Raw genomic sequence first — 16,907 nt, 5'->3', positions numbered from 1 at the left:
ATTCATAATCCTTTTGGCTGGTCATGTGACCGTGTCGTACCTCCTCTGATCACTCACCTTGCACCTTCTTACCCCAAAATATTTTCGAGTGAAAGGGGGAAAGCATTGCCCTACCGTTTTGAGACCAAAATCCTAACTAAATATTTTACTTGTAGCGTACTGAACTTAGTTTGCTCCATAAGGGTTGTTTCCTAGGCCCAGTCACATAATTATATAGAACTGTTTGATTTAGCTTGCCCGGCCCTGCCCGCTTGTTTCGTGACGCTGCATGCAAATTGATGAGAGCCATAGACAGTAGCATCTCTCTTAGCTCTAGTCCAGACATCCAGTCTGTGCATGTGACTAGCAGAGGAGGTTGGTCAAAAGGTCACTAATGAATCGTCACATGAGCTTATGTTTTGTGCAATAAATTTGCAAGTGTGACTGCTTGTCGCGCCTAGTCTCGCGAGCAGCTGTCGAAGGGGGAAGGACGTCTGGTTGAACCCGCCGCTTTTCCATGAGCCCGTTTCGGAATGTTGTCGCACCAATCAGATTGCCAGATTTAAATATTTTGGGTGTGGTTTTACGTAACCTGTAGAAAGGAAGTGTGCGCTATAAAGATAAGCAGCTACATCAGAAGCCTAGAAGCTAGATTACTCTGCACCAAAAATTAAGCTGCTGCTAATCGTGACAGTGTTGCTGCCATAAAGCTAGTTATAGGGAGCTCAAACCTAACCAAAAGCTTGCTGTAAAAGTTTGAAAGAATGTTGTGGAATGGTAGAAACTACCTAGAAACGTGTTTGTCTGGGAGCAGCTCTTGATGGAACTGTATATGCGTCCTGTATAGTCCTTCTAAATTGTAGAGCTCTTTGCAGACTATTAAAATACTGCATGTGCTTTTCTAATATGACGTGTTCTTGACATTATTAATCAATTATAGTGGTGATGTGTATAACAACAGTAATAATGATATTTATACACATGTCACATTCCTGAGTATCATGGAAAAGCGGCGGGTTCGACCAGACGTCCTTCCCCCATCGACGGCTGCGCGAGACTATGTCACGCCCTGATTCTTGTGATAAAGTAGCCCATTCATGTTACTGCATGAATGCTGCTGCAAGTTAGTTAACTTTTAGCTGTGCCCCTCCAGAGAATCGTGCAGCGCCTAAAAGGGGTGACCTCACACAAAGGTCGTAGTTCTGTCATGTCAAACTGAAAGTAGGAGCTATATACCGTATACTGTAGAGCGAATGTATAGCTCAGCTATGTCATCATCTAAGTAATACTCTTGTTCCTAGAATGAAAAGGTGGCCTGCTGGCTAGAAAAGAAAAGTATAGGTTTAAGGTTCAAGTATTTCATAAAGAAAAAATTAAAATCTGCACAAAACTTTGGAATATGGACTACGACTCCCTATTAGATACTGTGGACCTACCGTCCCTTTCTACAAGAAGATTGTACCTGAAGCTATCATACCTTTACCAGGTAATAAATGGTAACTTTAAATTCCCTGATCCACCACTGGAAAGAAGAGTATGCCCTCTCAATCTAAGAAGCACAAAAAATATACAGTTTGAAAGACCAATTTGCAGAACAAATGCATATGCGAACTCTTTTTTCCCAAAAGCAATATCTGTGTGGAATGAATTACCACTGGAGCTGCAGGAAAGTACATCAATTTTGTCATTTAAGAGAAATGTACTCTGTCACTTGCATTAGTATAACATTAGTCTTTATTTTTAATTTGTACTCGCTATTGTAAGTAATATATACAGGGCACACATTAGGTTAGCGTAATATGCTACTAGTGTATCCATGCATTTTACAGAATTATTATAAAAAAAAAAAAAAAAAAAGACTATGACTAGTACCGTAGTTAACCATCGAACCGCCCACCTGTTTTGATAGCTTCATTTAGGTTAAACAAGGGGTGGACGGATATTTGATTAATAATTATGTGTTACTGAACCGTGCAACCGCCCAGAATTAAGACACTCTGCCACAAGAGAGAAAGGGGTCTGAGCTGGAAGTAGACCATGTGTTCTGGTGGTGTTCAGAGGAAACAGTCTCATCTTGAATGCTTGCATGATTTGTTATTGGGGCGAGCCCATAGTAGTCTAGCGAGTACTGTAGAGAAGCTGTCCGTCTGTCTGTCTGTCTGTCTGTCTGTCTGTTTTTTATATCCGTCTGTAAGTCTGTCCACTGTCAGTTCAAGCTTTTTAGCGTGACGATCGCTGCATTTTCTAACGATCATTTGTATTAAGCAATTACAATCATGAGCAAGACATTAATGTTTCTATTGGATGAAACTGCTCAACAATTATATGACGTTCCCTACCCCATATCTAAGACACCATCTGCTGGCAAAGCTAAGGGAAGTTTGATAACAAGTACGAGCTAATCTGACGTCAAAAGATTTGAATCGAAGAGGAAGCAGTTAGAGATACCTTTAGGAAACAGCAAGTCGAACAAATTAATGATTACTTCTCTTCACTACGCTAGGCTCGCCCCACACAATGCTTCCAGCATTCCCCTATAGTAGCTAGTACTGTCGAATAGCTCTGGTACTGTTAACTTTTAAAGTCTTGTTATGCATTGAGGCGTAGCCGCATGAGGGATACGGTAAAGGGTAAAGCTGTCTGTGTTTGTGTGTGTGTATTCTAGTTGTAACTGCTCAACGGTTGCAATGCGACGAAAACTAACAGCTTCAATATAGGCTTTTAGCCATGGATTTTGATTCGTTTATTAGCAAACTAAAGATTTTTTCTCAAGTTTGACTCACATTGAAGGCTGTTGCAGTTTCTTCAGAATCTTTTGTAGCATCATTTGTTTGCACAAACTTTCGCTAATTAGCCCTGCACTAAAGCGCTAGAATTTTATTAGCTACAAGAGTCAGAAAAGAGCTGCTAAAGCAGCTACCGGACTGTATAAGCTCTTTTTAAGGTGGCCCTAAAGATGTGCCATGAAACCTTTGAAGTAATTTTTAAAACTCCAAATGGAGCTCCATCCGTGTAAGAAATTATTTTTAGACAGCGCATTGGTAAATAGAGGTAAAATGAGCAAACAGATCACAGAATTCTTCCTTCCATATCTGGACAGACCCCAAGCCAAAACGAACCACAGTATACCTCTTCAACGTGAGCAACCTACGCACAGGCCTGTTGGAAGACCAAGAAAAACTGCTGCAGGTGCCACATGCACAGTCCATTTGCAAAGTTGTTTTTTACCTCCAATTAGAAGGTACCCCTCTAAAGACGCGCCATCCAGCCTCAAACTAATTTTCCAACCTCTTAATAGAGCCACCTTTACCAGTGTAATTATTTTAATGTGGCGTTTTAAAAAGAGCTTATACCGTAGCTATTAGGCATTCATTTTTGTGAACTTGACCTCTTGCAGACATCTCCCCTTATTCCTGTGGATCTAATGCACATGCGCGGTCATAGGAGTGTCACACTACAATGATATATATATACCATATCCGACTAGAAAAACATTTGCAATATGAAAAATTGCTAGGATTGGCTGGGGGAACTACTAAAAAGCGTAGAAACAAGAAATCAGCCGAGAGCATAACTCCAATCCGTTACAAGGTCATGAACATGTACTGATAGTTTTCCATGTTTTCCCGCGGCCAATCCACGCAATTTTTACTGGTGGGGTGATGACCAATCCCTATATATTTATACATCACATTTTGGAATGTGTGGGCATATTATAATCATGTTTATGATGAATTGATGTTCCTAATACATGCAGTGTTGAGCACAGGTACACACAGTATATCCATGCGTAGTGACATTTTTTTTACACAGATCCAGTGCTATTATAGTGATTTGAAAACTAAAGCTTTGTTCACTAGTTTTGCTTACTCACTAGTTTTTTGATTACTTTGAAGGCCAATGCAGTGGCTTCAAAGTAAAAACAGTCAATTATTTCACGTATAATGACTCTTTCTTGGTTTAGGTTATAAGCAGCTATTGAAATAGCCTACAGAGGACGTCTGACATGCAGCCTATACAAATAACTGCATGCAAGTTCAGTGTAATGACTGCATCTTGTCACGTGACATGACATGAAAGACGCAGAATCAACAAACTTGTAAATTTGTTGTTTATACCTTAGTGATGTGATACATGTTGTTTATATATAGGTTGAGAACCTTTGTCACCTATACACCTATACACTAACTACACTTATATAGGCCTTATATATTATAGCACTCAATTGCAGAGACTGAGGCTTATGATTACAAATAATTATGTGAGCGAACAACATACACAGCTCAGTGTGCAGCCATCGGTAGAACTCGACCAGGTCAGGGAGTAGCAGTCCTCCTGCTTGTAACCTCCGCCAGCCCTGGGCAAACTCTGACAGTCCCCTCAAGACTTCACCATCCGAGTGCTGCTCCAACTTACAATTCACAAAGTCAGTCTCTGACAGGAAGTACGGGTAATTGATGTCTAGACACCTGCAAGGAGTGCATGTGGTTAATATAGTGGCTATTACTCTAGGACTGGACTATAGGTTTCTTATGAATAGATTGAGTACGATAAAGGTGGGTTTTAACTGCGTTACCCAAAAATTAGACTGTTCAAGCCCCTCCAGCACCCCCCACTGGCTACGCCCCTTGTTAGTGAGAAGGTAAGACAGAACAAGTTTGACCTACCTCAACTTAGCAAAAATAATGTTTTGGCAGAGGTTGGAGTAGACGGCAAACTGTAGAGAGGAAAAATCGTGAAAAACCCTTTTATCTGCACTCAATGGAACATAATTATATATTACAAAACAGTCTAACAATCACTGTATTCCATAATTAAGTCCAGGCTCACTTTTTCTTGCAACTGGTTCCATGTTGGTTGGTACACATGACAGTGCCAGAGCCTCTCGTAATCATTAAGCTCTTCTCTGCTGACAAAGAGCCCTTTCATTGAGTCTTTCACCAGCTCACCCGACTCAAGCAGCTGGGGGGAAGGGAGCGGCTCAAGAGATCTGTTGACCACCTGCATGGGTGGTGGTAGTGGTACTCTAAATCTGTGTTTACTCACCCCCATGGCTCTGTTCTTCTATATGTGCAATTTAACAACTACATGTAGCTATAATTATGGTATATAGAGGCAACTAACGAAAGACAAACAAGATCACACTGATTAACCACCTCATGGAAGGTCTTGAGACATTGATTCACAAAGAATGTCCTCTCTTCCTCAGAGAGCCCCAGATTGTTCGTCAAGTACTGCCATACAGTCCTCAGCTGTGACACACAGTAGTGACGCACAGACTGCCAGTCTGAGATCTGTGGTCCGTGTATCCTGGCATCTGCGTCTGGGAGAGTCAATAGTGACATGGTGAAGGCTCCAAAGTTGGTTAAGAGAAGGAGGTGGAGAGAGTGGAGAGTGCACGTGTCACGAGTGGCACATTTGTTGTAGTCTGAGCTCCCAAACTCTCCCTGTACGTGTGGTAAGATCACATTTAATACACACTTAGAATATAGAGCCATATGGCTGTCGCACGTGAGCAAACCACTGATCATCACGTGCAAAAAATGTATATTAAGACCCTTGCGCGACTGACCTATGAGACCTACCCTCCTCTGTTCTTGCATTGTGCAATTTATTTTTGCATACTATATTTGGCAGTGGGGGGGGGGGGGGGCTACAGGAATTTTTCAAAACTCATTAAAACTCGTCGTAGACAAAAATCTTGATCTTACTCGAGAAAAACACCCTAGTGAGCTCTCCTTTGTTATAATACTGTGCCATATAACAGTCTTCAACAAACATTATGAAGCTCTGGATGGCTGCAAAGAGTGAATATTGATGAGAATCACTAAAATATAGCATGCACTGCATAATAATTGTTAATATGCGAAATAATCGACACACAGCAAAAACACATAATTATATTATATGAGATGCATCATTGTATTTAGTGTTAAAATGACAGAAATTTCCATATTAAATTTCAAAAGATGCGTTTCATTTAACATGTTGTATGTTACTGTAACGAATGTGTTTTTACTGTGCATGACCACGCTAGAAGGATGCCAAAAGTGCAATTAATAGGTGAAGCTGTTTGCAGCACTCTTGCAGCTACTAATAGCTAGTTTTCTAGTGCAAAAGCTACCTATATACTTAAGTGGAATAGCTAAGTTCATCTCAGATTCATAGAAACAGCGCTCCAGGGTCAATAGCAGAGCTCTGTACGCTTATATTCGAGAATGCACCTATAATTTAGTCAATTTTGAGCCCTATACCCAGTAACCAGATGTCTCTGCTTGGAACGAGGGATGATTCGTTAGTTAGCTAGAAATCTATAATTATTATAAAGTTCATTGTGCATTGACCAGGCTAGGAGCAAAAAGGGTCCAAGTCCACTCCACTCCAAATAGCATCAGGTTGGATCTCCATTAGTCATTAATGACCATTTGACCCTGTCGAACCTCCTCTGAATTAGAAACAAGCTATTAGCTGCTACAGTCCGTCTAGTTGGAGGGGGGAGGGGGGCTACGGCCCCCAAAGCCCCCCTCTAGTATCTGTCCTTGGACATGCAGCTTTGCAGCTATTTCTTGACTCCTGTAGCTAAAAAACAGCTAGCGCTTTAGTGCAAGGCTAACTCATATAAGAAAGTTTGTGCAAACAGATGATGTTACGAAAGATTCTGAAGAGACTGCAACAGCCTGTCAAACTAGCCATAACTCGAGAAAGAAGCTTTAGTTTGCTAATTCACGAATCAAATCCAAGAGAACATGGCTAGAAGCCTATATATAGAAGCTGTTAGTTTCGTCGCATGGCAACCGTTGAGCAGTTACAGCTGGAACAGATACACAGACACACAGACAGCTTTACCATATCCCTCGTGCGGCTATACGCCTCATGGAATAATAATAACGCAACATTATATACAACATAACGTAACATTATATCAGGGGCGGATCTAGCAGGTAGCAGAGGGTGCTCAAGCACCCTCCTGACCTTACAGTGGTTGATTCATACACATAAGTGAGTGGGAGGGAGGCTTAAGCAGCTAGCAAGTTTTCCCTTTACTACTAGCTCTAATAACTTACTTTTAGTTCTCCTAAGTCCTGCGAAGCTCTGTTTATGCAGATCTAGTAACTAAAAGGCTCTAAACCTGCAGCGCATGCTGACTGTATCTGAGAAGTGCTGACCTTTTTTTTAGGTGAAATGTCATGTCCTATTGTGCATGCTTACTGTTTTATAAAAGTGACGACCTTTTTTTTAGGTGAAATGCAGAGTCCTTGTCCCTGCTTTGCCACTGGAACCCTCCTGACAATTATCCTAGATCCGCCACTTATAATTACCTCATCCAATAGTTTTGAGCGAAAGCAAAACATGGCGAGAGGCAGCAGCTTGCAGCACTCGTTTTTTTATTTTTCATAACACTTTTTTTACTGCATTGTTTGTTCATATCCATGCAGGTATACAACGTTTTTGATTATTGTAGCGCTATTTGTTGTACACCCTTGTATGCTTACGCATAAAATATTTTAAAGAAAAAAACAAAACGAAAAAGCCAAAGAGTCCTTTCAGGTGGATATCACTATCTATACTCTGCATGTACAGCTCGCTGCACAGATAAACAAATCAATTCACTAATATCCTTCACATAATTTGGAAAAGCGCTTCAATTCTACTACAAAAACCTGCAGTTGAGCATGCGCTGAAAATAAAGATATGCTTATAATTGAGCAAGGGCTAGTAAATTAATCCAGTTTCTACGGTAGTGTGTGTGTTCAAGTCAGAGTATCGCTATAATTATACAAGTGATGAAGAGTCCAGCCAAATACAACACATGGAATATCTTCTTCAGCAGTCTCAACAAGAGGATTTATTTAGCATGCAAGCATTATTTATCCATGTACCAGAGTAACTAAGACCAGCACACTTTTTTTTTACAGTGTGCATATTGTTTTGCTTCATGAATCTGGAGTGACTGCAATGGCCTTCAAAGTAAGCATATCTAGTCATAACTTGAGAAGGGGGTGCTCAGAATCTCCTAAAAAAAGGTCACTGTTTTTGAGACCCTATTAGCTATAGCTTGCCAATGCTGATTGTGCACGCTCAGTAGGGCGTGGTCATGACTAGTAACATCAGCTTACATGCATGAGAATTTGAGACAACTGCTCAGTTAGCTAGACTAGTGCTGATAGTTATACCAGTGCTGATAGCTAGACCAGTAGTGCTGATGATGGCTAGACCAGTGCTGATAGCTAGACCAATAGTGCTGATAGCTAAACCAGTGCTGATAGCTAGACCATGCAGTGCTGCCATATATATAGCTGTCTACCAGTGCTGTTATATATACAGCTAGACTAGTAGTGCTGATAGCTAGACCAGTAATAGCTAGATTAGTCTCCTCATGGTTGTCTGCATGGGAGACCAGGGGGTGCTCAAGCCCTCAAAGCCCCTCGTTAGACATGCCACTTGCAGTCTATGTGTACCGCATATAGCTTGTATACTTCGAAGGTATACATTTTTGCGAAAAGCCATTTTAAAAAGGTTTTTGCGGATTTAATTTTCGGGAATAGCAGCCTTTTTGCAGCATGCATGCATGCGATATTAAATTTGCTGTTATAAATGTTCGCGGTACATACTTAATCTGCGAAAACCACGAACATTTATACCCTCGAAATATATACTCGCTATACGGTACACAAACGTATACCTCGATATACGCATGCGCAACGAGCTTACTGGGTCATATAGGACCCTTTTATTTTTATTTTTACAGTGTGGCTTTAGAGAGAATTATCTCAATTTAGGTTGTTAGGCAACCAAAACCACATTCAGTATGATAGAACATTCTAATTTTTTTACCAACCCTACCTATATAGTTGCTACGATACAGATCTTCCCCTTTCTTTAATTCTTACTATCCCCGCTTTTTCTTGCCCTCTTTCTTCCCCACTCTCTCGAGCCCAAGTGGGTACTAAAATTATGGCAACATCTAAATCAATTAAGCCAGTCTGGCACCTTTGAAAGGTATATAGTGGCGGCGGATATCCAGAAAAGAAAAGGGTGGTTCCTAGGGTGAGTAGTTTCCCTGCGCAGACCGTTGGGTTATGCCTACATAGATGTGGGAAATCCTTATATCTGCACCAATAATTGCAGAGTTTGCAACACAATCAGTAGAAACAAGTATAGAAGCTGCCACTGTTTTTATCTAGCTTCTGTTCAAAAGTGCATGGACTACATGTAGGTATTGACATTACTACATAAGTACAATAAGTACATGTAGAATAGGTGACACATAACTGTAGAGTACTCAAAAACACTCCGAGCAAAAGGGGGGGTTCCTTTGCAGGGATCTCCCTCTGGATTTGCCACTGGAAATTCAGTTACAATTTCGAAAGATAGTCTTATCTACGACGATACATATATAGCGTTGTATATAAAATAATGTCTGAAGACCCTCCACAACGCACGCACGCACGCACGCACACACGCACGCACACACGCACGCACACACGCACGCATGCACACACACACACACACACACACACACAATTAACTCACCATGAACCTCGTGATGTAGGTATTGACCAGCTGCTCGGGAGCAAACATGTGGAACCATAGATGGTTGCTTCGGGCTGGACTGCCAATCACCATGGCAACCATATTGGCCAGAGTGTGACGTAAGTCAACATCTGATTGGTCTGAAAATGAATATCGTTGGATTATGCACTGAAAAACCAAGAGTTGAGCCTTTTATGACAACAATAAGTTTTATCACAAGTCACAATCTATAAAATGTTGTTTTTGGATGCCAATTTCGTAGCTACACTTTGATCTATTATACCTTGTTGTTCAGGGTGACTGGGCATGAATAGCTCATAAACTGGATCCATCTCATTTCCCCCTCGTCTGATTGGTCGATGTCTCCTGTCGACCTCATCTTCTCTGAGAGCGTTTGGTGCTTCCTTTTGTTGAATCATTAGCTCTGGCAGTAGAAAGCATCGAATCATTCGAACATATCCCTCCTCCTTTAGATAGGGGGTCATGTCTGGATGGCTCATAGCATTACACAGAGTATTAGAAGGGATCTGTCACAGGGAAAGGGAGAGTATAGTGAAATGTTAGATAAATAAGGGACACTGTATTCTACGTATTAGAATAAATGTACAGTATATTCAGTATACTGAAATAATTATAGCCACTCCTCTCCTAGCTGGCTTTTTTCCTTGAATACCACGCAGCAGCAATCCAGACAGGTTCAATGGGTTCCATTGAACCATAGATTATTGAAGAGAGGGGTTGGAAACGCATGCGTGGACTCAGTGAAATTCTGGCCCATCCATGTTTCGCCTATACGCCCACGCAGTACTGTTGTGACGACCTGAAGCGTGGAGTCTTTTAGAAGGACAGAGAAGTGCCTTGGCCTCAGGGATATTGCACAGGGCCACGCCAGCGAGTACTATGCTCTTTAGTACCTATATTATACTTGTAACCTTCGTCTGAAAGTGTCTACTAAAGCTTTCCTTAACTGGCTGAGGATTGTGGGATTTTTTTATCTCTCCAAAAAGAAGTACAGCCTGTTCGAGATTGGAGACAAGTACAGTGGTGTGTTAAGTGTGTTTTGAATGTAGCAACTTTGTGAATGATTCTTCATGGTAGTATTTACAGTCAAATTTATTATCGCACTCATGACTTTCACTTGCGGGATTTTGTGAAATGTAGGTGTTGAAGTAGCAAATGTATATAGGCTATAGAAGTGACCCTTTAATGTTACTACATGCATGCTTTTGTACACTTTATTTGTAATAATACGAATAGGTCGCCAAGTTTTTTGGGGAAGAGTTATGAGAGATTAAACGACGAAAGTGTCAGTTGGAAGACCCAAGGTAAACTGTTATATCAAACTGATATGTATTAGTTATTTCCCAGCCAGAGTGCAACATGCCATATATTGCACGAGGGCGCCTGCAATAACTAACTTGTTGCCCAATGACGTTAAACTCGTCTGACTGGTCATATAAATCGTATTAGTTACTAGTAGCCCAGAATCCAGCAATCTGATTGGTCAGTACAGGGTTTATATTTCCCATATTAACCTGTAAATTCTCATATAAACCTGTAATTTTCATGTTCACAACAACCATTCATTATTTTGTGTTTTTCAAACATGTTTTTTGTAGATTGTATTATAAAAAACAATGAGAAGTAACTGTTCTGTTTTTGGTAATGACATAAAATTATAATGCATGTTCAGTCGCTGTTAATACGTTGGTTGTTGGATGTAGGCATAGAGAGATTGATGGTAACGTTGCAGGTACTAAAGTTAAAGTTTGGAGGCATAAATTGACAGCAGTTGGTTTGTGAGTTCTGTTGCACTGCCATCTGTGAGTGATCAGTGTGTGCCAGTATGTTAACTGGCTTTATGTTGAGGATGTCTGAAACTGACTTCTTTTGACACTCAGAAGTTCTCTTGTAGCTGCGAACTCCTTCCAAGCTTCGGTGTCCAGTTGCTTCCATTATCATTTGTTCGTCCACTCCAGCGTTGTAGAGTCTAGTAGCAACTTCAATTACTTGAATTTGGCATGGTTCTGACCTCAATTGACGATGTTTGCTACCACTTCGTAGAGCAAAGTAGACACCATTCATAAAAAGTACTGTATCAACCAGTGCTTGTGGAGTTTTGCATCCAAGAAGACCTTTGTTCCATAGAAGTTCTTCTTCTTCTTCTGTTAGAAGTTCAGCCTTCTTCTTTTGTGACCCTAGTCCAGCTCTCTGCAAGCGCTTCATTTCGGAGTCTAGGCACATTCGAAAGTCAGCAAAACAAGCATCCTTGAACAGGTCAATCCCGGGATTTCCATTCCATCGCAAATACTTCTGTATGCCACTGCAGTGTGTCAGGGGGAAATTCTGAGCCATCGTTCTTCCGAATCTGAAAAATGAAGCATTTCAGGTTCTCGGATAGTTCCTCGGATTTCAGGTCACTCAATAGTGGAATAACATCCCTATGGCACTTTAATCGGTACTCACACCAGTCATTCCATAGCTTGAAGCAGTACTTTGTATCTGAAGTTGTGCTACCGTACAGCGGGTAATTTTCGTGGGGTAAAATATTCGTTATTTTCATGGGCAGGCTGACCTCCACGAAATTTTAACGTAGGCGTGGCTTATCGGAACGTAGAAATGCCGTGCAGCCACGAGACTAAATGAAATTTTTACTCACGAATACCACCGTTTCTCGAGTTGAACGAATTTTTTACCCCACGAAACTTACCCGCTATACGGTATTAGGAATAGCACTCTTCAATTTTTCCATCTCATTTTTTGTTAACTGAGGTGCAAATGCACGCACTTGCTTGTAGGTAGAGGCACTGCTTGAAGAAAGCTTCATTCGCTTTGAGTTAGGTAGAGAAGATTGTGCAGGTTCTGTTGGCTCGTCCAGCTCCTCCTCCTTTCTTTGTTCTGTAGAACGAGTAGCCAGCTCCGCCTCCACATTTATGTTGTAGAGGGCGGGGTCTATGGGTTCGGTCATTATTATGCCGAGTACTTCTTCAGAAAAGAGCTTGTCTAGGCCTAGGTCTTCGTCCGCGTCCATTCTTTCGGTTAGTTTTTGAAATGAACCTAGCAACTAAACTCGTTAGATACTGTTTAAGACATATGTTTTAAAGGAATTTAGTGTATTCATTAGTTTTGCTGAATTCCATAGTAAATTTTCAGGTTTTCTTCCCACTTCTAGTTTTAAAAGTAGTAGCCTATAAAAGGGACCAAATGAGTTATTGGGTGTGATGGTGGTGCATAAGTCCCAAAAGGATATCTCTTGCAGAAATCTACTGCATTTACACACAATGCAAGTGCATATAATCCCAGTGCATTATATGGTTGCTATGGTAGTGATGCAACATGCTATATACTGAGCATTGGATTGCTTTGATATGCCCACTCACTGGGCAACAATGTTAGATTGTGTGCATCTGATGATGCTTTTTCAGATTTACATTGGCAGACTGTAGCACGTTCACTAAACCACTACCAAAGAGGACATCAGTTCAAGGAAATTGCATAATTATGCCTCGGTGCGCATGCGCAAGTGAGGTACACGGTAGTGTGTTTGTATGTGCGTCTGTGTGTAGACTGCTACAGCTGCTCACGGATGAATCAAGTAAGAGTTTCCATAGGCTTCTAGTCATGTTTTCTTGGATTAAAATCCGTGGATTTGCAAAATAATGCTTCGTTCTTGAGTAATGCGTAGTTTTGCTTACTTGGAATGCCATTGCAGCCTTTTCAGAAGAGCACGTAGCCAAAATTGTTTACCGAGCGTTGCTACTCTACTTAGTAGTTGGCTCTGCACTAGAACGCTAACTATTGGTAGCTGCAGGAGTGATAAGAGAGCTGCAAGGCTCTGCTGATGGCAGTTAGACTTCAACTTTTGGCATCATAACAACAATCATGGTCGATCATTACCCACTCTTTGAGTTTGCATGCAGCATAATGCAATGCAATGTTCATCATGACTGTGTATAATAGTGTTATGCTATCTAGCTTTGGCATATCCACCGAGGCACCAGCACCCGCGGTGCTTTCATTATTTCTGTATTAATGCATTAAATTGTTTGTATAATAAATTATAGATAATATATCTATATACTTTCTGAAAAGAGGAGTTGACGTGTTCTTGAACTTCTATTAATACTCCGTCTGATCCCACTGTAGACTCTTTCATACAATGACAAAGAGCTCCTCTAATTCTAACTTTTGAAATACGAATAGAAGCTAGTAGCCCAACTTGATCCTAGCTAGTAGCCTTCCTTCTTGTCTCATGTCTCTTTCTGGCTAGTCAGTAGTATAACCTTGCTGACTGACTTTTTGGCTGTTAAAGATGTATTTACTAAAATTATCATAGGAAAAAGGTCAATTTCATGTCATGGAGGCAGAAAAGGAGGAAACATAACCATAAACACAGATGGGTCACGCATTTACATATGTGTTTTGAATCCCACTCTTCAATAATCTATGATGGAACCTCCCTTTCACTCAAGAAAACACTTCACTTAAGATCTACTTACTATAGCTATAGCTGTACTATTTTAGCTATAAACAACTTGGGACTTCAATTGTGTAGTAGATTCTCTCTGTTAAAGCGCTGTACCGCTACAGTTTAGCTAGCTATAAATTAGCCAGCTTAGCTGCTACAGTAGTTGTTCTAATTATAGACTAATACAAGCACCAACTGTAGAATTTAAATTTTTTTTTGTTCTAAATAAGAACTACATCTAATTATTTTTTGAGGTGCTTATAGCTAATAAGAACGTACATGGCACTGCATGCTTCCATGCATGGCCTCAAGAAGTTCTTTAAAGCAGTAAACATGCAGAAGGAATATTGATGTTATTGCTTATACTTTGCTGATTAGCCTTCTACTTCTATAATACATACTTACTAGGTAGGTAGGTAGCCTAGAAGGTAAATTTATTTTTGCAGAATTTTTAATGAATTATAGACTAGTCTACTGAGGCGTTATACTTGCAAGCCAACACTTTTTGCACACTCTGTGTAGAGACTCATGCAACGTTTTCCACGATACTTGTGGCAAAAATATCATTGATGGTGACGTTGAATGCAGTCACGTGATGCTCACCACCATGCACGCATAGGCGCAAGGCATTAGTGTGCAAGTTGTCAATTTGAGTAATGAAAACTATATTATATAGCTGTAATATGGTACGTACTAACACAGCACTAGAATACTTTTTGTGTAGCTAGTTTTTTGGTAGTCTAAGTATCACGTGCTAGTAGACTGACGTCACAAAAACCACAGCCACTTAGAATCTTATCTGATATGCTGATTGTGCAACACAAGATTCTACACAGAGTTTATTGACCAGTCCACTGTTCGCCGTGTAACCGTGACGGCGAATAGTAGACTTTTGAGTTGGAGTTTTGGTAATTCTAGTTTTCTATTTTAGTGACACTTTTCCATTATTCATGGTACGGGGTCACTTCAGCTGTCAGATATATAATAACTATAGATCTCTTGCAGACAAACAATCGAGCTAGCTATGGAGATTTGCTTCATTGAAATGTCATGGGTGTGGTTAATCTTTATAACGATAATAGGCGCATAGAGGCCTGTTCTTTTCCATAGGCGCAAGGCGCATGCGCATACTAACCAGATTATACGGTAATGACCCTCACCCCTAGATTTTATCTGCATAATAATACATAGATTGGTATTCAGGCTAGTACAGTTGAGTGCATGAATTATAACAGCAACAGGCCGAGAATTTGCAGGTATTTTCTCAGACTTCATCATAATCACAATCAAAAGACTTGCTTTTTTGCAGTAGTACTCATAGTAGGCTACTAGCCACACCATCATTCTGAACGTGTTCCTCCTATCAGTGTGCCAGGCAGCTGGCACTTCGGGACTCCTCTTCGATGAGTGGGCACTGGGGTGAATGAAATATAAAATTTGCATGCATCATAATAATTAATAGGAATTTAGAGTGGTGATGCTATATCCTGTACCGAGTCTGTCTGGAAAGTGAAGAATTGAAGATTCCTTCCAACCTATAGGTATTATCTAGTGGGGGGCAGGGGGGAAGCTTCTCCCCTAAACACTAGCTTCAGCTTCCCCCCTCCACTTGTCTGCAAATTCAAAACTATAGAGATCTATTAAATGGCATTCAATTGCATTTTGCATGAGAAGCTATAAATAAAAATTTTCCCGGGGGGGAAGGACCCATGGACCTAATTCTTTTTTCACCCAAACCATTTTTCCTAGATATAGAACTTGAGTATACGTGCATGACGTAAAGTCTCACCACTCAGTAGCCGCAAGGGTTTTCAAAGATTCAATGTTCCCGCCCTTGTGAATGGACATCATGATCCTAACAACTTGGTTAAACAGGATTTTCATATATCCATCAGCATCTGGCATCATAAGCAGCAAGTAATGAGCACATGACACAGACGGAGTCTGTAGAAGGATCATAATTATTAGAAATTAAACAAATCGTGTAGTGTACCTTCTTATAGAATGGTTCCAAGCAATTTATCTTCTTAAGGTCACGCTCAGTCTTGTACTTCTTATCAAAAAGGTCTGTGAATTTTTGAGGACTCTGGTCAATGAGCATTTTAAGCAGATGTAGTGCGACCACCATCCCGTGACCCCCCTCAGGACCCCCTCCTGTGATTTCATCGTCCAGTATCTCATTCAACTCCAAGGTGATATCTTTGATACAGGTAAACTTATTCGAGTCAGAGGGGTCAAGGTGCAATGCCAGCTGCTGGGCTATGACTTGTGTGACGGCCTGCAGCTCTATGTAGAGTATAACCTTGAAAGCATCAATGGTGGGTTGGGAGGTACAGAGGGTGTTTATGCTTTTGGCCATTTTAATGAAATCTAAGAGGTCACAAGGCTTGCTCATCAGGTGCTCCAGTACAGTGAGGAAGTAAAGGTGGGCTAGTGGCTGCTGCATACAAGGGTTCTACAGGGGAGGGGAGGGATTATGGAGAATCATAATTATTATACATTATCCTTTGTGCATGTATACCTATGCAGTTAGCTGTCACGGTCCTGTATACCAACACACACAACATGTGCAAAAAAATTAACCACTTTTTAAGTAAAAGTCATACAGTCTCCTGAGTCAGTGTTATTATACACAGTCACGTAGCCTCGGGGCATGATTTGGTAAGGAGTTGTGATATCAGTAAAACACATAATTAGAATCCTCGTATTTTATTGAAATTATACAGGCAACTCGCCCCCGGGGCTTCGCCCTTGTGCTTGTGCCTGTATAATTCATAAAACCCTCAGTCTTATGCTATATCTATTACATAATTATAACATGTCTCAGAGTGTGTAAAAGCATAATCACCTGTAACTAAACAAAGCAATTAAGTACACACGACGTTTTTTTACTGATGTCAATCAACCTCACCCACAACTGTGGCAA

At 40.7% G+C, this 16,907-nt stretch overlaps 1 protein-coding gene across 3 annotated transcripts in view; it reads right to left on the bottom strand.

Moving 5' to 3' along the window:
• The window catches only part of LOC135341069 (uncharacterized), a 121,811-nt gene that overhangs the window by 20,692 nt on the left and 84,212 nt on the right, over positions 1-16,907 (bottom strand). For all 3 annotated transcript variants that reach the window (XM_064537543.1, XM_064537542.1, XM_064537544.1), the window contains exons 41-49: positions 15,975-16,436; positions 15,771-15,925; positions 15,281-15,395; positions 9,797-10,040; positions 9,514-9,653; positions 5,136-5,426; positions 4,810-4,980; positions 4,647-4,696; positions 4,258-4,448 (exon numbers count right to left, since the gene is read on the bottom strand). In XM_064537543.1, the coding sequence (XP_064393613.1) occupies positions 4,258-4,448; positions 4,647-4,696; positions 4,810-4,980; positions 5,136-5,426; positions 9,514-9,653; positions 9,797-10,040; positions 15,281-15,395; positions 15,771-15,925; positions 15,975-16,436 (1,819 nt within the window). The remainder of the gene's footprint in view (positions 1-4,257; positions 4,449-4,646; positions 4,697-4,809; positions 4,981-5,135; positions 5,427-9,513; positions 9,654-9,796; positions 10,041-15,280; positions 15,396-15,770; positions 15,926-15,974; positions 16,437-16,907) is intronic.

Source organism: Halichondria panicea, chromosome 9, assembly GCF_963675165.1.
Source record: "Halichondria panicea chromosome 9, odHalPani1.1, whole genome shotgun sequence".
NCBI lineage: Eukaryota > Metazoa > Porifera > Demospongiae > Suberitida > Halichondriidae > Halichondria > Halichondria panicea.
The sequence above is the reverse complement of the archived record's forward strand: the minus strand, read 5'-3'. Positions and strand labels throughout refer to the sequence as shown.